Here is an 18,306-nt window from a genome sequence, read left to right as displayed (position 1 = left end):
AGATGGCATCTCACTGCTGCTCAGTTGCTGGGGACAGACTTAGCAGTTGTCCCTGTCCCTGAGGGGACATGCTGGGGCCCTGCAGCCCCTAGGCTTGGTGCTGACCTGCTCCCTGTCCCTGGGGCTGTTCCCACCCGGGGCCAGTGGCTTTGCTGGAGTCAGCATTCAGTCCCTGCACACTCTGCTCTCCTGGGCATGCAGGTGCAGGACCCCACAATGCCCCTACCTGGCTCTGGCTAACCCCAGGCCAGAGTAGTACCTGCACTGCAGGGTATTGCACTGCATTGCTGTTTATCAATGTACAACCTACAGAGCCTTAGGCCAAACAAGTGTTTGTAAGAGCATGGTGGGCATTTCCAGAGGGCTGGTAGCCACAATGCCTTCACTGCTCCCCCAGACTCCCAGAGCATGCTCCAGGATCACAACTGGCCTGAAAAATTCACATCCCAAGTCATCAGGAATGCAGGAGGTTTTATTGGCAGTAAAAGGTCAACACATTCTCTTGGTTTCCTCGTGTGAGGATGACGGGGGGTCTCAGGTCCTGAGAGAGGGTCTCGAGCCAGGCCATGTAGAGGGAGCTGGGGCAGCGGCCCTTCCTGCCGATGGGCGGAGTGCTGCAGACAGCGCGGGGCGTGAGGCAGGGCGGCACAGACAGCTGGCACAGAGTGCTGGCACAGCCCTTTCTCAGTCCATTGCAGCTTATTTCCTGAACAAGGGGCAACACCACATCCTCCCACCCCACAGGACCCAAGTTGGAGCCCTTGGTGTCTTCCAAGGGCTTTTCCCTGTGCTGCAGCACTGTCTCACCAGAGCATTAGAGTGTTTGTGCAGGACCTCCTCACCCAGGGAAGGGTGAACATTCTGAGGGACCATTCCCATGGGGTAAGAAACGAGTGTGAGGGCATTACTGAAACCTACATGGCTATGAGTGCTGCATCCCGTGAGTAATCCAGCAAAATCTCATTCAGCCTCACTTGGCGGAGTGACTGGAGCAAAAGAGCATCAAGAAACACAAATTAAATGTTTCCAGAAGGACTAAATTTTGTCTAAAAAGCAGGAGACCCTTTGCAGGAACTCCCCCAGCACTGGTGCTACCTTGGCTCTGTTTTTATCGACCTCCTCATCAGAAATCTTCCAGGGACAGCCCTGTCTCATCTCATTCACTGTGGCCTCATCTTTGAAGCCATCGTTCAGCCTGAAGGGAGCGATGAGTTCATCAAATCTCTTGATGCTGCAACACAAGCAGACAGTGCCAAGGAAGAGGGTCTGGGCAGGATTGGGGGTGCTGTGGGGGCACAGGGAAGGTGAACGGGGGATGGTTACTGCTCTGGCCGGGGTTTCTGGTTGATGTCAGGGAGGATGTGGACCTCATGGAAACCAAGGCGAAACTTGCTCAGCAGAGAGACAATCCTAATGGAGGGAAAAGGACATATTTTCCCAAAGTTAGCGGGGAATAGCAGATCTGACAGGGACTGCCACAGCAGAGAACCCTGCTGCTGGCCTCAGATTGCACTTTGGATTTTTTTTGCTGTGCAGCCACATTGATTTCCAGAGAAATGGGGCAAAACAGCCAGGTCAGAGCTCACAGATCCCATTATAGCAAAGCTGGGAGGGCTCAGCAGGATGGGAAGCAGCTTGTATCACCAGTGGCAGTGGCCAAGTGGCTAAGAGGTGCAGTGGCCACCAGCACTTACGCCTTCCTCTCCTCGTCCATCCTGTTGATCTGCCCGCCAACAAACACCCGGATTTTGCACTTTCCCCATCGCTTCTTGCGCCCCAGGAGGTAGGGGATGAGCAGCGTGAGACCTGGCCCCAAAACACGCGGTGGGAGATGCAGCAGTGTCCCCCAGGCTCACCACTGCTTCCCTGATGGCAAAGGCCAGGGATGCCCTGGCCCCATTTGGCAGGGACTGAGCCCTCCTGGGCACTGCAGCAGAGGTGCTGGGCTCACATTATCTGGACAGATGGAAGGTGAAGGTTACCTCCATCATCAAAGAGCCAGTAAATGTCAATGGTCTTCTTGCCCTGCTTGCTCTGGAAGATGGTGCTTGCCTGCTGCTCACTGGCCAAGGCAGTGGGGTCTGCTGCTGGGGCAAGAGGCAAAGGTGTCAGCAAAGGGCACCACCAGCCACAGATTAAAGGCTTCACTTCTTCCTGTTCCCAGCCCTGCACCCCATCAGTGCTTGAAACCCCCACCCTGCGTGCAAAATAATCCTCAGAGCTGGGGATGCTCTGGGCAGTTACAAGCCAGGACCAGCCTACCTGTGCCTGGGGCTGCTTTGCTGCCAGTGCCATTCTTGGGGTGCTCTGCTGCCTCAAATGTGGAGTTAACTGAGGAGGGAAGAAAAGAGCAAGGGCAGCACAGCAGTGCCTCACTGTCCCCATCCCCTTAGATCCCAGCACAGGAGTGATGTCCCGTCAGGACTGTGGCTTTTGTCTGGGGACATGGTGCTGGCTGGCACATCCCACAGCTCCATGTCTCTCTGCATCCCTGGCTGACCAAAACCATTTACCGTGTGCCTGCAGCACTCGGGAAACATTCAGCCCTTCTTTCATCCGCATTAAGCACACGCCATACTTGAAATCAAAAGCGTCGCTGAAAGGAGGGAGGAGAAGGCAGTCGGTGGAGGTGCACTGTCAGGCCAGCCCTGCGCACCTGACTGCAGCCGTCAGCGGGGCCACCAGCAGGGGCCAGCGTGCCCGAGACGGGGAGGAGCCGGTGTGGCCGTACTGCAGGATGCCCACGTAGTCCTCCAGGCTCTGTGGAGATGCCGTCCTCCAGTTCCTCTTGTAGCCCAGCACTAAGATGTTAGGTCTCATCTTCCCGAGGCCAGCAGCCTACGGATAGATGTCCCCATGAGATCCCTCTGCAGGGACAGACGGACACAGGCGGTGTCAGTCCACTCCATCGGGGAGCAACACAAAGGGGGGTGCCTGGAGATCGTGGAGGGAGGTCAGAGCTCCCCCAGGCTGTGACAAAGAGGAGGGACCCTGCTGCTGGAAGGTCAAAGATGGCTGTACCTGGATGAGCATTTGGACACCACTTCTCAAATCCTCAGCGACCACATCTGTGTAGAAAGCCTTGATCTTCCTCTTCATTAGCCACTTAGTGTGGCCGTCTGCCATCAGCCGGGACTCTGGCATCTTCTGCTTCCGTGGTCCCTGCAGGAATCAGGGACAGGAGCTCAGGCAGCCCCTTCCAACTTATAGTCTTGCCACCAAAGACTTCTGGTTCCTCTCTTCCCAAACAATTGGCAAGATGTAACCACTGCACACATGGGAGGTTGCAATCACAGCCAAGAAAACCAGTGAATCCAGGGAGTTGACAGCCAGTGCACACAATCCCAACAGTCCTGTGGGTGCAGATGAGCTAGTTCTTACTGCACCCAATTGCTCTGGAGACTTCAGGGCTGCAGGACCCTCTCCTCTGAGCAACTACTTCATCCTTCCAAATCTTCTGCAATTAATTGGCAAAGGGAAGCCATAAGCCCACAGAGACATCCTCATGCTTCACCAATATTGCTTAACAACTCAGAGAGGCTTCCAGTTGACACATTTCATCATCCAGCAGCACACAAGTAGGCACATTACAACCTCCAGGTATCCTGGATACCTGTATCCACCAGGATACAACTGGATTTCCCAGCCCACCACCCACTGGTGGCCGGAGCCCCCAGGACAAGGAACCAACCAGTTTCTGCAGTGACTCACAATCAGCACATTGCCGCAGAGCATCAGGCTGAGGTTCTTGGTGAAGGTCCCCACAAAATCCACCAGTGCCGGGCGGAAGTTGGGTGGGCCAGTCAGTACCAGGCACTGCGGTCTGCAGGCAGGGGAAAAAGGGAGTGAAGAATAGTACTTTGGAGGCATCCAGCCTCTTTTGGAATGAGCCATGTCTCTTCTCCCATGCTTGGCCAGTGGCAACTATAGGGAGCATGTTTAGAATGAGAAAACATTATGTGGCCTGAGGGTCCAGTCTCACTCTTTGGTCTTTTTATGACACCAGTGTGTCTGTGTCTGCCTCGTACAGGGAGGGCAGGGTTTACTCAGTTTTCTACCTTATATGGCACAGACATGGGATTTTGGAGAAAGACATGTTTTGCTGTAGCCCCTGGTTACTGAGGGTGGTGGTGAGGATGTGGCCATGGGCATGAAGCCTCCCTGGGTTTACTGGAGGCAGGAGCTGGCTCTTTATCCCACTCCCTCCATGCCCAGCACTGCAATAAGCTGCCCTTGCCTGTAGTTCTTGATGTGCTCATCCACTTCACTCAGCCCCACTGAATAGTTGAGGGCCATGTTGTAGGAGCTAGCTTGCATGGAGGAGCCCCAGTTGACATCTGCATGGGGAAGATGGATTAGCAACAGGGCCAGACACCTTCTGGGGCATCGCTGGTGCCAGGTTACCACCACCCACCTGGCTTTTTGTAGAGGACATATCCCAGGAGGAAGATGACGATCCCGAAGGCAATGAGGGCTGCCCACCAGGTCAGCAGGAACATGATCACCACTGAGACAGCAGCTCCAAAGAGTGCAGCCCACTTGCTGTAATACCGAAAGGAGGGTCTCCAGCCTGCACGCAAACACACACAGCGGCCGCTGCCGGGACGGGGAGCCGGACGTGGCACCGGCGGCCGCAGGGCACGGCTTGGCGCGGCACAGCCCACCTGGGGAGTTGGTGACGGAGGCGTGGAAACAGCTGAAGTTGATGAGGGCGTAGGAGCAGAGGAAGAAGTTGGAGATGATGGGGGCGATGGCATTGAGTTCAGCTGTGGAAGGGGGAGAAAGAGAGTGAGATGTCAGTGGTGGGGACTGAGCCACCCTGCTGGTGGCAAGCTCCAGGAGGGTACTGGGGCAGCATGTAGCTACCGATGAGGATAAAGCCAATGGCAATGACATAGGTGAGCATGTAGCCACGGATGGGCTCGCTGTTCCTCCCATAGCCCTTCCCGAAGAAGCCGATGAGAGGATAGAGCTGGTCCTTGCAGAGGCACTGCAAAGAGAGACACAGTGGGGACAGCAGGCTTTGCCAGGGACATGGGATGGTGGTGCCGTAGTGGCTCCTGCATTTGTAAGAGCAAGGACCAAACTGGACGCATGCCCTGTATTGACAGCATCCTCCTTGCCCCAGGGCTGCTCACAGATGCAGAGCCCTGCACCAAGGAGCAACACCCACTGCTGAGCTCAGGGAGAGGAGCTGGGGTGGGCAGACACCACCCCCTCACCTGGAAGACTTTGGGGGCTGAGACAAGGCAGGCCAATGCTGAGGAGAGGGTAGCACCAAAGATCCCTGCTGTAATGAGGGGGCCAAATCCAGACACCATGCTCATGCTCTGCATGAAAACCAGGGGATCAGGAACCCCAGCATCCCTGGTGCACCAATGTCCACCCCAACCCTGAGGGATTTCCAGCCCCAGGCCCCATCCTGCTGCATTTCCTTTAACATTATCCAGGTAGCAAAGTCTAGCCACATCCAAAAGCCCACTCAGTGGTGCCTTCCTCTTAAAAAATGGCTGTTTCAAGAGCATGGGTGCCCCCCAGGATGGCAGGGAGGTGCCAGGCATGCAGCTGCCCTGGAAAAGTCATCTATTGCAACACATAGCTGGCCAGGAGCAGGAACAGGGGCTGGTCATGGTTCTGAGCAGTACCTGGTAGTAGTTGCTGAGCCCGTATCGGCAGCTCTGCTGTTGGGTGCAGGCAGTGAAGTTCCAGCCGAAGCTGCAGGCCAGTCCCTCACAGCCCGGCGAGCCCACGGCCACGCTGTCGTTCAGGCTGCCTGAGGCATCTCGGACCACACAGGCACCTGGGGGGACACACAGGGCTAGAGCAGGGCTGACACCTCTGCACGGTTTCATGAAGCCCAGCCCCACATCCTGTTACCCATGACAATTCCCAAGTCCCTGCCATGGGGCTGCCCTACTGCATGATGTCTTCGAGCAATGCCATGAGCTCCACTGCCCACCCAGGATGACTTTGCCCCATGCGGGAGTAGGAACAAGACCTGACACCTGTGGCACTCACTGGGATATCAATGCCATTGTACACAGCTTGCTCCTGGCTCCTACTCACCTGCATCCTCCCAGACCACCTGTTTTGGGTAGGGGCCAGTCCACCCACCCAGCCCCCTCACCCATTGCACCTGAGGATGTGCTGCTTACCAATGGTAGCAGAAAGCACCAGGTAGGACACAGTGGTCCAGAAGATGGCCATCAAGGTGCCCTTGGGGATGGCCACAGCAGGATCCTGCCCAAGGGAGGTGCAGAGATATATAAGACAGCTTTCCAGCAGCAGTGCTAATGTAGGCAGCTTATTTGTGGCTGCTGTACAGGAGGAGTTTTAATTCACTGTATAACAAAGCCACAGAGCATCTCCTGGCTGAGCCCAAAGTTTGCATAAGAAATAAAGTCTAATGGCTGGATCAAAATTAAAGCCCCAGGGAAAATAGGGTTTGAGCCCTGAGAAAAACTGGCTCAGGCAGCAACAGTCACAACCCACCTTCAGGTCACCTGAAATGTTGGCCCCGGCCAGGATACCAGTTGCAGATGGGAAGAAAATGGAAAACAAGCCAAAGAAGGAGCCCTCAGGTCCACGCCAGTTGGGCACTAAGTTCTGGGCAAAAATATCAGCTGGGGGGAAGCAGAGGAGAAGCATTTGAGGCCTCTTGGCTACTTTTTTCCTGCCCAAAATACCTCAGCACTGGCTGGGGGCATAGTGCTGATGGCAGGGGCCCCATGGGAGGGGACACTGTGCTTTTAATAATGTCTCTCAGCAAGGAGCACCTTCCCATAGCAAGTATCTCCCCAAACTGCAGCAAAGAGCAAGGCTCCAGAGATGTACTTGGACCTGCTGAGTGCTACCCCAGCCTGTGGAGGACCCACCTCGGTAGCTGAAGAAGCCCTTTGCTTGCTTCTCAGCAGTGGCTGGGATCACTGTCCCCACAAGGTAGTTAATGAAGGAAACCAAGATGACCAGGAAGAACAGTATTTGTGCCTGCCAGACCAGAAAGAGACAGCTAAAGGACTGGGTATTTGAGCATAGAAAGAGTGAAGAATGCATTAGGAGAAACCCATGCCTGTTTTTGGGGAGCTACAGGCATCCTCTGCTCCTCAGATGCCTGGTTGCCAGCAGGGACAGCTCTTATCAGCCCAAGAGAAAAACGTGAGCAGGAGTGAGGGTTACCTTGGCCTCCCATTCCATGCCAGCCAGGGAGATGCCCAGCAGCACCGTCACAGTGATGACCCCAATGATTCGGATGTCATTGGTGGGGTCCACGATGAGGGAATTGTGTTCCTGGAGAAGGGCAACTATTCACAACATGGAAATAACCCTCTTCCTTACCAAACCACTGTTTTTTCCATGTGATGTAGCAGCCACTGTTTGATTATCAGTGGTCCAATGATAATGCAAATATTGATAACGGACACGGGTTGTGCAGGGAGAAGGTGGGGATGGAGGGGTGGGGGGACACTGGGAGCCAGAGGACATAGAGCTGCTTTCTTACCTGCAGCAGGTCCCGGACAGTTTCAGCAAAGCCCACTGTGTGCATGGCCACAGCCACCGCGTTTGCAAAGGCAAAGATCAGCCCAATGGAGCCGCCCAGCTCCGGCCCGAGGCTCCGTGAGATGAGGAAGTAGGTGCCTCCTGAGGCAGGGAACACCCCATGGCATTACTGCTTCCCCCACGTTTTTGGGGTTCCCCCACACCTCACAGCCTATGCCAGTTCACATCCATGGGGCAGCCCCAGGATAAAGAGACCCCTGGGGTGGCCAGGGGGGAACACACTACCTGACTTCACTTTGCCATTGGTGGATATGGCAGAGATGGACAAGCCGGTTATGGTGGTCACTGTCACGGACATGAGGATGATAAGCCATGTCAGGGCTGTGTGCAAAGAGCATTACTTCACTCCTGTACCCCCCAGCTGTCCCTAGGAGTCCCACCACCCCCCAGGTGTTTGGGTGATGATGGGCCCAGTGCCACTGTCCAGCACCCACCGATTCCTGCCTGGGCGGTGATCCAGGGCAAGCGCAAGTAGAGGATAACTCCCCAGATGTTCAGCATGCAGCGAATCTGAGGGGGGACAGAGGGGAACTGGCCATCAGGCATTGACACCTGGGGATGGCCAAACCATGCCAGCTCTGCTGCTCCTCAGACAAAACCACCCTACGGAGGAGGGCAGGGAATTGCTCAAAGCATATGCGCTTGCAAAAATACAGACATTGGGAAAAATGCAACAAGGGTAAAATGCTTACAAGGCAGGAGGATGCTCTGTGGGGGATGGGTCACACTCACCATGACGCCCTTCACCCATCCAAAACGGACAGGTTCTGGCACGGAGTCTCTGCCTGGCTCCCCTTCTGCCTCCTCCAGCCCAGCCTCTGGCAGGCCATTGCTCTGCTGCAGGTCAGACACTGGCGTGTGAAGGCGGCCCGGGTCAGGCTGTGGGACAGGGGGAGGCAGGTGAGGGTGGACTTCAGACAGCTGTCCCTGGAGGCAATGCTCTGGTTGAGCACACAGCTGGAAACAGCTGGATTCTCTGGCTTCTCTCACGGCCTTCTTGGGGATATGCAGTCAGCACAGCACCAGTTATGGCACCAAGAGGCAGGAGACAGAGTGACCCACCACAGCCACTTCACAGGGACCAGCAGCATGACCGGGGATGCCAGAGATGCTATGGGTACAGCCAAACCCTGTTACCTTCAGGATGGAGTGCAGGTCAGCCAGCGAGGGCCTGCCCTTCCTGGGGTCGCCCACCCCCTTGCTGTTGGCATAGTGGTCGTAGGCTGGCACCTCATCCACCGTGTTGTAGCCGAAGGTCCTGGTGCAGAGGGTGCTGCTGGACAGGTGGGTGGGCTGGACGCTGTCGCAGCTGGACCCCTCGGTGGGTGTGTAGGGACCCCTGCCCCCCTCCTCCACGCCCAGCAGGGTGCTGATGGTGAAGCGGCCGCTGCAGCGGGCTGGGGGCAGATCTGGGATGGACAGCTCAGCCATTGCCCCTGCCCAGGAGCCTGCCAGGTGGGGGACAGGGTGGAGAGGGGCTTGCCAGCTTTATACCCCGCAAAACTGGAGCGAGGTGACCGGCACACACCCACCACTGATGCTAATAGAGGAAAGGAATCAGCTTGAACCACCCTGAGCTGGTCAGGGGGAAAAAAATAGCTGGAAGGGATACCAAAACCACCATAATGGGCATCACTGCCTCCCAGCGCTCGATGGGGGCAGCGATAACAGATTTGAGATTAAGTCCCAAGGACAGATCACCAGAGAAGTGCAGTGCTGAATTTGCCTCTGGCCCCAAACCAGGAACATTCAGTTCACAGGGATTTATTATGGAAAAAGGGAGTAAGACTCCCACGCACCCTCGCCCTTCCCTGGGATACTGCCCCAGACCCGTCAGATCTCGTAAATCATCTTGGCTGGTCTCCAAGACGCTGCCTGTGGCATGGAGCTGGGCCGGATGTGGGGAGGGGAATGGCACCTTTATCTCACAGTGAAACCAGAGGGAAGCGGGGAGCATGACATCAAGGGATGTGAGGGATGCCTCTGCTGGGACTCAGATTCCAGGCTGCTGGAGAAGAGAGGGTGTACAGGGCAGTGTAAGTCTGTCTGTGCTTGTCCAGGGCTGGGAGCTGGCAGATCTCGGTTCCAGGCAGCAGAGACGCCCATGGTCCCACAGCCCCCTTCTCCTCCAGACCCAGGGACATGCTACCACCGAGCACCCAGGGCTCAGAACTGCCTCCAGTCCCATCCCAGAGTTAATAAGCCACTTAAACCCTTGCTCCCATCACACAGTACATGAGCTGAAGCTTGTGTGGGCTGTATCCCCACAGCCGCAGCAGGTGAGGACAGGGGGAGGGATGGGCTCCTCTTACACTCCCGCAGCCCCTGTCACATGTGCCACGAAAGCAGTTACAGATAAGATCAGCAAAGACAGCAAACAAGGCCAGCAATAAAATTCGAGGGCAGCCCATTGGAATTTCAGCTCCGTGTGGCTTTGCAAGTTAATGGAAAATTGGGCCTGCCTGCCCTGCTGCCTCTGGCTGTCTCTGCATTCACACACAGATTTTGACCTGATTTTTGAGGACTTGCTCCAGCCCCCTTGTTTGTGTGAGGGCAGAACACCCAAGCCCCACGCAGCTGAGGGCAGGCAGCCCGGTCTGCATCCACGCTCAGCCCTTGCAGCACTGCAGAGCACCTCGGAGCCTGGAGAGCAGGGACAAGGGCGAGGTGGGGATGAGGAAAGAGCATCACCCCAGCACCTCACACAACCACCTCCACAAAGTGGACACCAGCTTCCTCTCACAACAGATGCATCAGCAGACTCACACCCAGCACAAGTGGCTTTATTTTAGAACCTCACTGTTTCATCAAAACCGCTGATTTGCCCAAAACAGCACAAATCAGTCTCTGAAGCGGGGGTCTGTTAAACACAGCACAGTCAGAGATGCTCCGGAAGACACAGGAGGGCTCCAGAGGCGGGCGAAGAGCGAAGCGAGTGGTATGATGCAACCCTGGTGTAGTGAAATAGCCGGATTGTAGGAAGCGCTTGTCGTCGGCCTGATTCACAACACCAGCTGCAGCAACAATACCGGGGCCAGCGGCGCTGGGAGCTGCGGGCAGCGAGGGGGGCTCTGCAGCACCTCCCTCCAGCCCCTCCACTCACACGGAAGAGGTGCCAAGTTGTTTCTGCAGGGCTTTCCCTCACTTCCAGCCGATCCCCCAGTTTGTTCTGGATATTAAATGCATCAGATGAACCCAAAATCGAGTTAAGCAGAGCACAGTGTAGTGCATTACACAGCTTCTTTTAAAGACTGCCGAAGTGTTATATTCCAAAAGGCTTTAATGAGGCTTTAATTGACCTGTTTCCATCCTTGTGGAAGAGGGAACCTACCGCCCTGAGTGGCACGGGACACAGGAATGATGCAGGGGCTCAGCACTGCAAACCCACCATGCAGAGCAGACTCCATTTCTCAGCACCACAGCAAAGGAAGCCTGGGAAAAGAAAACAGATGGTTATTCAGCTATCTGCCAGTAACCTTTCCCAGTGGGAACACAGAGGTCATCTCCCATCTTTTCCAGACACCATCTCCATCCTTCCAACTTCTAACCCAGAGAGAAAGAGGACAAAAATACTGGTACAGGGACATGAACAGAGGCAGTATTTGAGTGCTGTCCCACCCCCAGGGACACAGAACTGGAATTAACAATATCCCCTTACTTCTTCTGGGCTGGAAGGAAAACATTTTGCTTCTTTGAGAGGCTGGGATGACAAGGATTGGGACAATAACAAAACAAAAAAAAGTTAATTGAATTAATTTTTTCTGAAAACAATTTCCTCCTCCTTCAAGGAGCAAGGTCCAAGCAGTAGTAGACAAAATAGACAAATGCGGTATTAGTAGGAAACGGTGGTGAACAAATTTAGCAGGTCTACTCCAGCCTGAGGGTCTGGAAACCATAACAAAAAATCAGATTGAGATGCAGAATCTGCATTCAGCAGGGAAATCCAAGAAAAGGCAGAGGAGAAGGAATGCAACCCATAGGCAAGGAAGTACCCTGACTATGACCAGCATACTCTGGGGTAATGGTGAAAATACTTAAAAGGATTAATTTTGTTGTCTAGACTAGAAAAAAACCTAACAAGAGACAGCTTGAGAAAACAGGACCCACTGACACCAGCTTTCTGACAGTGTTTAGGAGGCCATCAAGGCACATTTCAGTAGTGCCAGTTCCCTCAGGAGCTGAGCTCAGTGTAGTTTTTACCAGGTTAACCCTGAGCAGAACTTTAAACTAATTTTTCCCCTACTGGACAGGTAACACGGAGCAGAAGTTTACAGCAAATACTTCTAGATTTCTCTGCAACTCCTCTGTAAATCCAGACCACATCACTCAGCCCTTGGGTCCTTGGAGGAGGTGCAGCTTTAGGAGCTGCTGTGGTGGAATTGCAGCATGTGTGAATGTTTCAGAACCACAGAGCCACACAAACTGTGGGACACAGACCTGGAGACTGCCTGCCTCTGCTGCATCCATATCAGAAAGATTGTTCCAAGCTCTCACAGGAAACACTTTTTCCTCTTATCTCCTGCAGCAACAAAAGCTTCAGCTCTATTTGACTCAAACCAATGAGTCACCCTTTGGATGCATCTCATTACCTGGAGGATCTTTAATACCAGAGATTAGTCTCAAGGTAGGAAAAGGCAGATGGAATTATCATAAACTTAATTTGTGCTTGCTTTGTGTATAAAGAGCAGAGCTCCACTGACTTAGAGATTTGTCAGTTTTTACTCAGAATGAATTCAGCTCAGATGAACATACCTGGCTCTGCTGCACACTGTGCACTACTCCCTGTTGTAAAGGGAGTGCATGGTGACACCAGCTTTAAACAGGCCATACCAAACAAAAGCCATGAGTTTAGTGACACCCCAAAAACCCTTCCAGCACATAAGCTATTTTAAAAAGGCTAAGCTTGTAAATTAGCTAAGCCAGAGTGATGGTGCAAAACCTGAGGGAGCAGAAACTGGTTGTTCTCTCCAGCAGAATAATCATGAGGTGGAGGGAAAACAGAGACATCTGGAAAACCATGGGGGTGCCTTATTCAGCAACGCACCAGTACATGCATCAGCATCTACCTCAAAGCAGCAAAGCCCTTGAAAGCTGTACAGAAGAGTCAGGTTTGCCAGAGCCAGGCTCAGGCACTGAGCTGGAACCTGCCACTCTGGGGAATGTGGGAAGATGGATGGGATGTAACATTCACCACCTGCACGAACCTAAGAAGAAATCACAGGGCAATCAACAAGTAAAAAATTAAGTCCAAATATCTGTGTCACTTTCTGTTATACCCACAATCTCTTATCTTGATGGAAATGGGGCTGGTCTTACCTTTTCAGGGTTAGTATTGGGACTTGAACTCCCTGGGGTTTATTTCCCATCCGTCCATCACAGAAGGGTCATCTTGGATTTTGAAAGCATGAAATAATTCAGTTTCTGATTAGCTTAAAAAGTGACCAAAGGCTGGAATCACAACCACAGGGCACCAAGCGAGGAAACTGTATACAGACATCAACTTTCCCAACAGCCAAGAAGGCTGAGAAGCACCAGAAAGCCCCTGCTATAGCCTCCTTGATGGGCAGATGGAGAAAGAGCAATGTATTGCTTATAGAAGGTCCCCAGGTTCAACACTGGGCATGGGAACATGGCAGGGAGGCAGCACGACAGCTCTCCTGAGCAGGGGATGGGCAAGAGACAGGAGAACAAGGTCCTGAAATGGCAGCACTAAGAGCTGAGCCTCAAAGATCTTCTGTTCCTGCATGAATGGCAGATCAGGGAGAGGGAATTACAGTGGGGAAGGTGGCTCTCACCCTTCCCAGACTCCAGCAAACATTGTCCCTCTCTTGCTCAGGTCAGTGGTTGCCTGAGGACAGGTGCAGACTTGCCAGCCTCTCTGTATGGGAGGTGGTTTGATGCTGGGAGTAACTCAGGGACAGGGGCTGAGCAGCAGCAAAGAGAACACAGAAGCATGATCATCCTGCAGGACTGCATCTGGGGCAGCCCTGGCCCAACCACAACTATCTACAAACAACAGGGAAGGTGCCTGTTCTCTAGGGAATGGGATTAATTCTTACCTGAGATATGCCAAGAAGCATTGCCACACAAATATCCCAGAAATGTTAATAACCAATACATCTTTCCACACTCACCTGTTGACAAGTTTGTTAAGCAATTCTAGCCCACTCCCACCCCCAAATAACTCCTTGGTAACTCACCAACTCCCCTTTACCTGTAGGGTGTTGTCCAGGTCTCCCTCAGCCTTCAGTTGGCACAATCCTGGCCATGCTACAGGAGCACTCCATGCTGTACACAGTCCCTAGCTCTATCCTCTGAGAACCCAGCAGCTGGTTTGCTAATGCTGAGAGACATGGACTGGGGTGGCTGGCAAGCCCTTTGCTTCCTGTCCAAAAGGTGGACAAAACTTATGCTACAACATTTCTGGTGAAAAAAGTAATTGGGAAAATTGTCATCACATCAGTCAGGTATTCCTCCATCCCAGTAAACTAAGACATTGCAAAATGGAGATTCTCTCGCATGATAGCTGTTAACATACAAAGGCTGAAATCAGCCCCTACATTTTGCTGCCTGCTCTGCATTCCAAATGCCACATGTTCTCATATCCCAGTAACACAAGAGGGTGAGACAGCAGCAGGGGAGCAGCAAGAGTAACCACCAACATTCCTCTCCTTTTTTTTTCAAAGATAGGCAGTTATACTAAAAATAAAAGCTTCTACTATAATATGATCCTTGGGCTTTCACTCTTATTTAATTGAAGCTCAAAACACTTAAAGGTAACCATTTTTAAAGCCCCTTGCTTTTGTAGGGCTCACATTTCCTGCTAAATCAACAGTAATATCCACCCACACCCAGCACAGCCTCACCTGGGCCTCTCTTGTTCAGCTTTCTCACTTCTGGTGAACTTGACAGGGGCCCACTTGGAATGCAACTCACTAAATTTGCTCACAAAAAACTCTCCTACCAAAATATACCTGTTTCCAACCCACCTGTTCCTGCAAAAGCTTCAGCAGAGCTCCAGGCTGAGGGCACCTGGTTCAGCACGGAGGGGTCTGCACAGCACAGAGCTCACCAGCACCGCAGCAGCACAAGCGCCACACGAGACAATGGGATGGGCTGATGGCAGCGTGTCACACGGGTGAGTGGGGCATCAGACACATTTTCAACACTTAACATGCATCTAAAACCCCCTAAAGTTTCTCAGCTGTAAGTACATTAAGCAATAAATCAAAGTTTTCTTCTCCATTTCCTCTTCTGCTATAAAATTCCATATTCGTGTGCCTGCTGCAGAGCTATGACTTCTTTTTCTGCACAGCCTATTACCTAATTAAACTTCTAAATGTAAACCAACTGAAAATAAAATTAATAAAAACATAAAACCACAAGAATCAGGGAAAATTAAAATGTCAAAAACAAATATCAAAACCAAAGAAATTTATTTCCATCAACAAAAATACAGAATACAAAATGACACTGGTCCCATGGGCCCTCTGAACGTACTAAAGACAGGCACAGGCTGCTGCAACCCCAGCCAAAGCTGCTCTGCTAATTCATAAGGATCTCCATTTGCACCAGTCTTGCATTCGTGTCTCCTGATGTTCTGTATGGGATCATCCCAGCAAACATTATCAGTGCCCGAGCTTGAGACTGAAGTTGCTAAAAAAGAGAAAAACAAAGTACAGTTACTTTAGTATAACAAAGGACAATGATACAATACTCTTCAAACAAACACATGTAATCTTTTTATCTCAGAGCTGCTCTCTGGAAAGGAAACTCTGCATTTTGAAGAAAATCCAATTATTCCCTTTTCCAACCATTAAAAGCATGTCAAGTTACCCTTTTGCTTAAAAAATAATCCCATCTTATTTGAAAATACCTAGGAAAAACATTTTCAGCAATATGGGGCATTGCTGCACTGCAGCAATCTTGTAATTTCTGCATGAAGTGGGATTTCCTAGGGCAACAGGATTCCTTCCCACCTTGCAAAACATAAAGTTGATTCTGTTGAAATGTAGCATTAATGTTCTCAAAGCAGAAGCACTAGAAATGAATGGGAGGTGCCACACACACCTGGAGATCTCCAACATCACCCTGCAACATGCCAATCTCCTCAAAGGCTCTTCCTGCCAATAATACAATGAAAACAGAGGCACCAAGCCCACTCAGACCTTTACCCAAAGCAACCAAACCCCTTCTTGCACACCAGAAGACTACAGAACAGCTGAAGGAATTCAGGAACAATTTGTTTCATTTGTTAAAACTGTTATCATAGTAAAAGGAAAGTAATTCCAATAACTGGTAGGAGACAAGGGAATAGAAAAAAACCCTATCTTTGTAGAAAACTGTTCAGACTGCTCTGACTGCTAAAAGGTGTTTTTTCTTAAATATTAAGCATCTCAAAATCACTGTATTGTACAGAGGATCCAACTGTTCAAATCCTGCTTTCACCTCCTGACTGCAGGGAAAGCCAAAGGTTTTCAGGTTGCTGTTGATGTGTGGATGGTAAATCTGACAGCAGGAATTTACAAGCTGAGAAGTGACCAAAACCCATTCCACGGTTGGGAACTGTTATAAACACCTCTTTGGCCAATTCCAACCCTTTTTCAGGGTGATGTTAAACCAGCCTGTTATTCAACAGCCACAGAGAAACTCTGGAGGCTAATAATGGAAAAGCTGTGAGAGTTTTCCCTAGACTGACCTAATTGCTAACACCTCCCAGGACAGTTTCCCTCCCAAGCTGTCAGTTACCACCAGTGGGCTGGCAGCTTGACAAGGTGGCCTGGAAATCACTCATTCTGCTCCAGTCACAGTCTCCCAGCCTGCTCCCAAATGTGTTAGACAGTGAGGCCGTGTAATTATGTCTGAGCTGCTACTTTTCAGTGGAGGTGATAGATGAAAAAAAAAGCATGTCAAGGTGTCTGGAGTTCAAGTATTAAGAGGCAAAAACTCTCATGACTAAGAAGGGTCGAGGAAGGGTGTGAGTTACTGTTCTCTTTACCTTTACAGTAGCAATGATACCAGAGCTGGTCTATTTTCAAAAATCAAAACAATACTTTGGGAAGAACAAACAGAGGTTTGCAGAGGTTAAGAGTGGCCTGGAGGTCTAGATGTTCTATTGGCTGTAATTACTTAATGAATGTTACAGTTACTTGCAATTTTAAACAAGACCACAGATAATTAAAAAAAATTAATTCCATTCCATTCATGACCTAATTTTGCCAAGATAATGCCCTTGGGCTGCTCCAGAGAGTTCACCACCCCTGACTGGGGTGAGTAGCCTATGACATTGCTGTCATGCACACACAGCATCTGGGCCAGGGCTGTCACTGCAGCCATGGTTTCCAGGACTGCAGGCTGGGCTACCTGCAATCTCTGCCTGAAATCTGACAAAATGGATCAGGCCTAGTGGGACAGGACTTTGTTCCCTTATTCCCAAAAGTAATTAATTATATACATAAAAGAAAAAAATACCCAAAACATAGCTTGGGTGATTTAATTCTGAAATAAACACAATGCAGAAATGCCAGTGCTGACCCCAGATCTGATCTTTTCTAGTCCAGATCCAAAGTGGATAGATGTTTTGCAGAGAGCATTACTGGGTTCCAGGGGGCTCCAGCAGTACCACTCCCCTCCATCCAGCCTGTGCTGCCAGGCCCATGCTGTTCCTGCTGAAGTCCCACCCACGGCAGCAGAATCCTGCTCAGAGCTGTGCTTGGCACCAGAGGCAGATTCAAGGGCTCAGGTTTCCTCTCTGGGGGATGCTGCTCCCTGCTATGTAGAATAAACCTCAGAGTTACAAACAGCAACTATCTTTTCTTCTGATGAACAGAGGGATCTGAATCTGCCTGTTCTGATGGATCAAAAGAAAAGCCAGGGATTTAAAAAAATCTGTTCAAGGAAAGGTAATGTCACCTTTGTTGTCCACTGGGCAATGTACCAAGACTGTTAAAGCTGCTGAAAGGGTCTGATTTCTCCATAAATTTGCTTCCCCGGAGAATATGGAAAAACTGCCCTTCTCTCAGGGAAGTTCAGGAGACAAATTCTTGTCATGCACAGCCTGCTGAAGCTCATGTCTGCCATCTCTGTCCAGGTGAATGAGATTTTGCTGAAGGAACACCTCATCTCCTCACCTGTAATGCCTTCATTACTTCACACCACTAAAATTGCCTGAGTTGCCTCTCAACTGAAACAATCTAAATTCCCTGCTCCTGCAGTCTCGGAAGAAATTCTTCAGGGTAAGAAAAAAGGATAGCACATGCTAAAGCCATTCTTACCCACCTTCCATGTGCTCATGTCTGCTATTATTTTTGCACATGCAAATCTTTAGGCAGATGGGAGCTACAGGGTGGTAGGAATTTTCTCTTGCTAATCCTACATTTGCAGATATATGCTCCCTTGTGACACTCCAGTCACATAGCTGTTCCATCATCCTCTCCCTGACAGCAGATGCAGTGGACACTTGTCCCCTTTGATGGCAAAGCACAGCTTGTACTGCACATGGCAGCCAAAGATCTGTGACTCAGAAACCATGTGCTCCCAACATCACGGACACCCTGCTGCCATGAGATCCCATCACAAGGCCTGGAGCTTGATTAACAAAACTTGAAGCCTGAAATAAAGAAAACTTTGAAGAGCTTTTAGCAAGGTACGACATCAGTTCACCTCCACAACTGTGACAACCTGAGAGTGCAGAGCACATTTATGAAGAAGTGTTCACACTAAACACACTGTGGATATGATACAGTATCC

General features: G+C 51.2%; 2 protein-coding genes across 9 annotated transcripts in view; both read right to left on the bottom strand.

The window, feature by feature from the left end:
• Positions 1 to 451: 451 nt before the first annotated feature.
• SLC12A3 (solute carrier family 12 member 3) lies at positions 452 to 10,187 on the bottom strand. Its single transcript, XM_077786339.2, has 26 exons — positions 8,695 to 10,187; positions 8,290 to 8,436; positions 7,992 to 8,067; positions 7,783 to 7,878; positions 7,499 to 7,638; positions 7,177 to 7,287; positions 6,876 to 6,987; positions 6,493 to 6,623; positions 6,156 to 6,240; positions 5,646 to 5,800; positions 5,223 to 5,330; positions 4,867 to 4,990; positions 4,665 to 4,766; positions 4,415 to 4,570; positions 4,238 to 4,337; positions 3,712 to 3,823; positions 3,022 to 3,162; positions 2,732 to 2,838; positions 2,514 to 2,596; positions 2,263 to 2,331; positions 1,983 to 2,084; positions 1,695 to 1,806; positions 1,324 to 1,410; positions 1,096 to 1,231; positions 919 to 986; positions 452 to 614 (listed from the first exon to the last, which is right to left on the bottom strand). The coding sequence occupies exons 1-26, from the start codon at positions 8,986 to 8,988 to the stop codon at positions 473 to 475; spliced, it is 3,096 nt and encodes a 1,031-aa protein (XP_077642465.2). The 5' UTR covers positions 8,989 to 10,187; the 3' UTR covers positions 452 to 472.
• Positions 10,188 to 10,324: 137 nt separating this feature from the next.
• NUP93 (nucleoporin 93) overlaps positions 10,325 to 18,306 on the bottom strand; it is an 83,132-nt gene continuing 75,150 nt past the window's right edge. For 7 of the 8 annotated variants that reach the window (XR_014957914.1, XR_014957915.1, XR_014957912.1 and 4 more), the window contains one exon: positions 10,325 to 15,213. Coding sequence is in view for 5 of the 8 variants with exons in the window: in XM_021535211.4 (XP_021390886.1) it covers positions 15,103 to 15,213 (111 nt within the window). In the remaining 3 variants the exon portion in view is untranslated. Of the gene's footprint in view, positions 15,214 to 16,861; positions 16,934 to 18,306 lie in introns of all 8 variants that reach the window. The other variant, XM_085589699.1, reaches the window with a different exon arrangement.

The sequence above is a fragment of the Lonchura striata genome, chromosome 11 (assembly GCF_050655825.1).
Source record: "Lonchura striata isolate lonStrDom1 chromosome 11, ASM5065582v1, whole genome shotgun sequence".
In the NCBI taxonomy this organism is placed as follows: Eukaryota; Metazoa; Chordata; class Aves; order Passeriformes; family Estrildidae; genus Lonchura; species Lonchura striata.
This window is presented reverse-complemented; position numbering and strand designations above follow the sequence as displayed.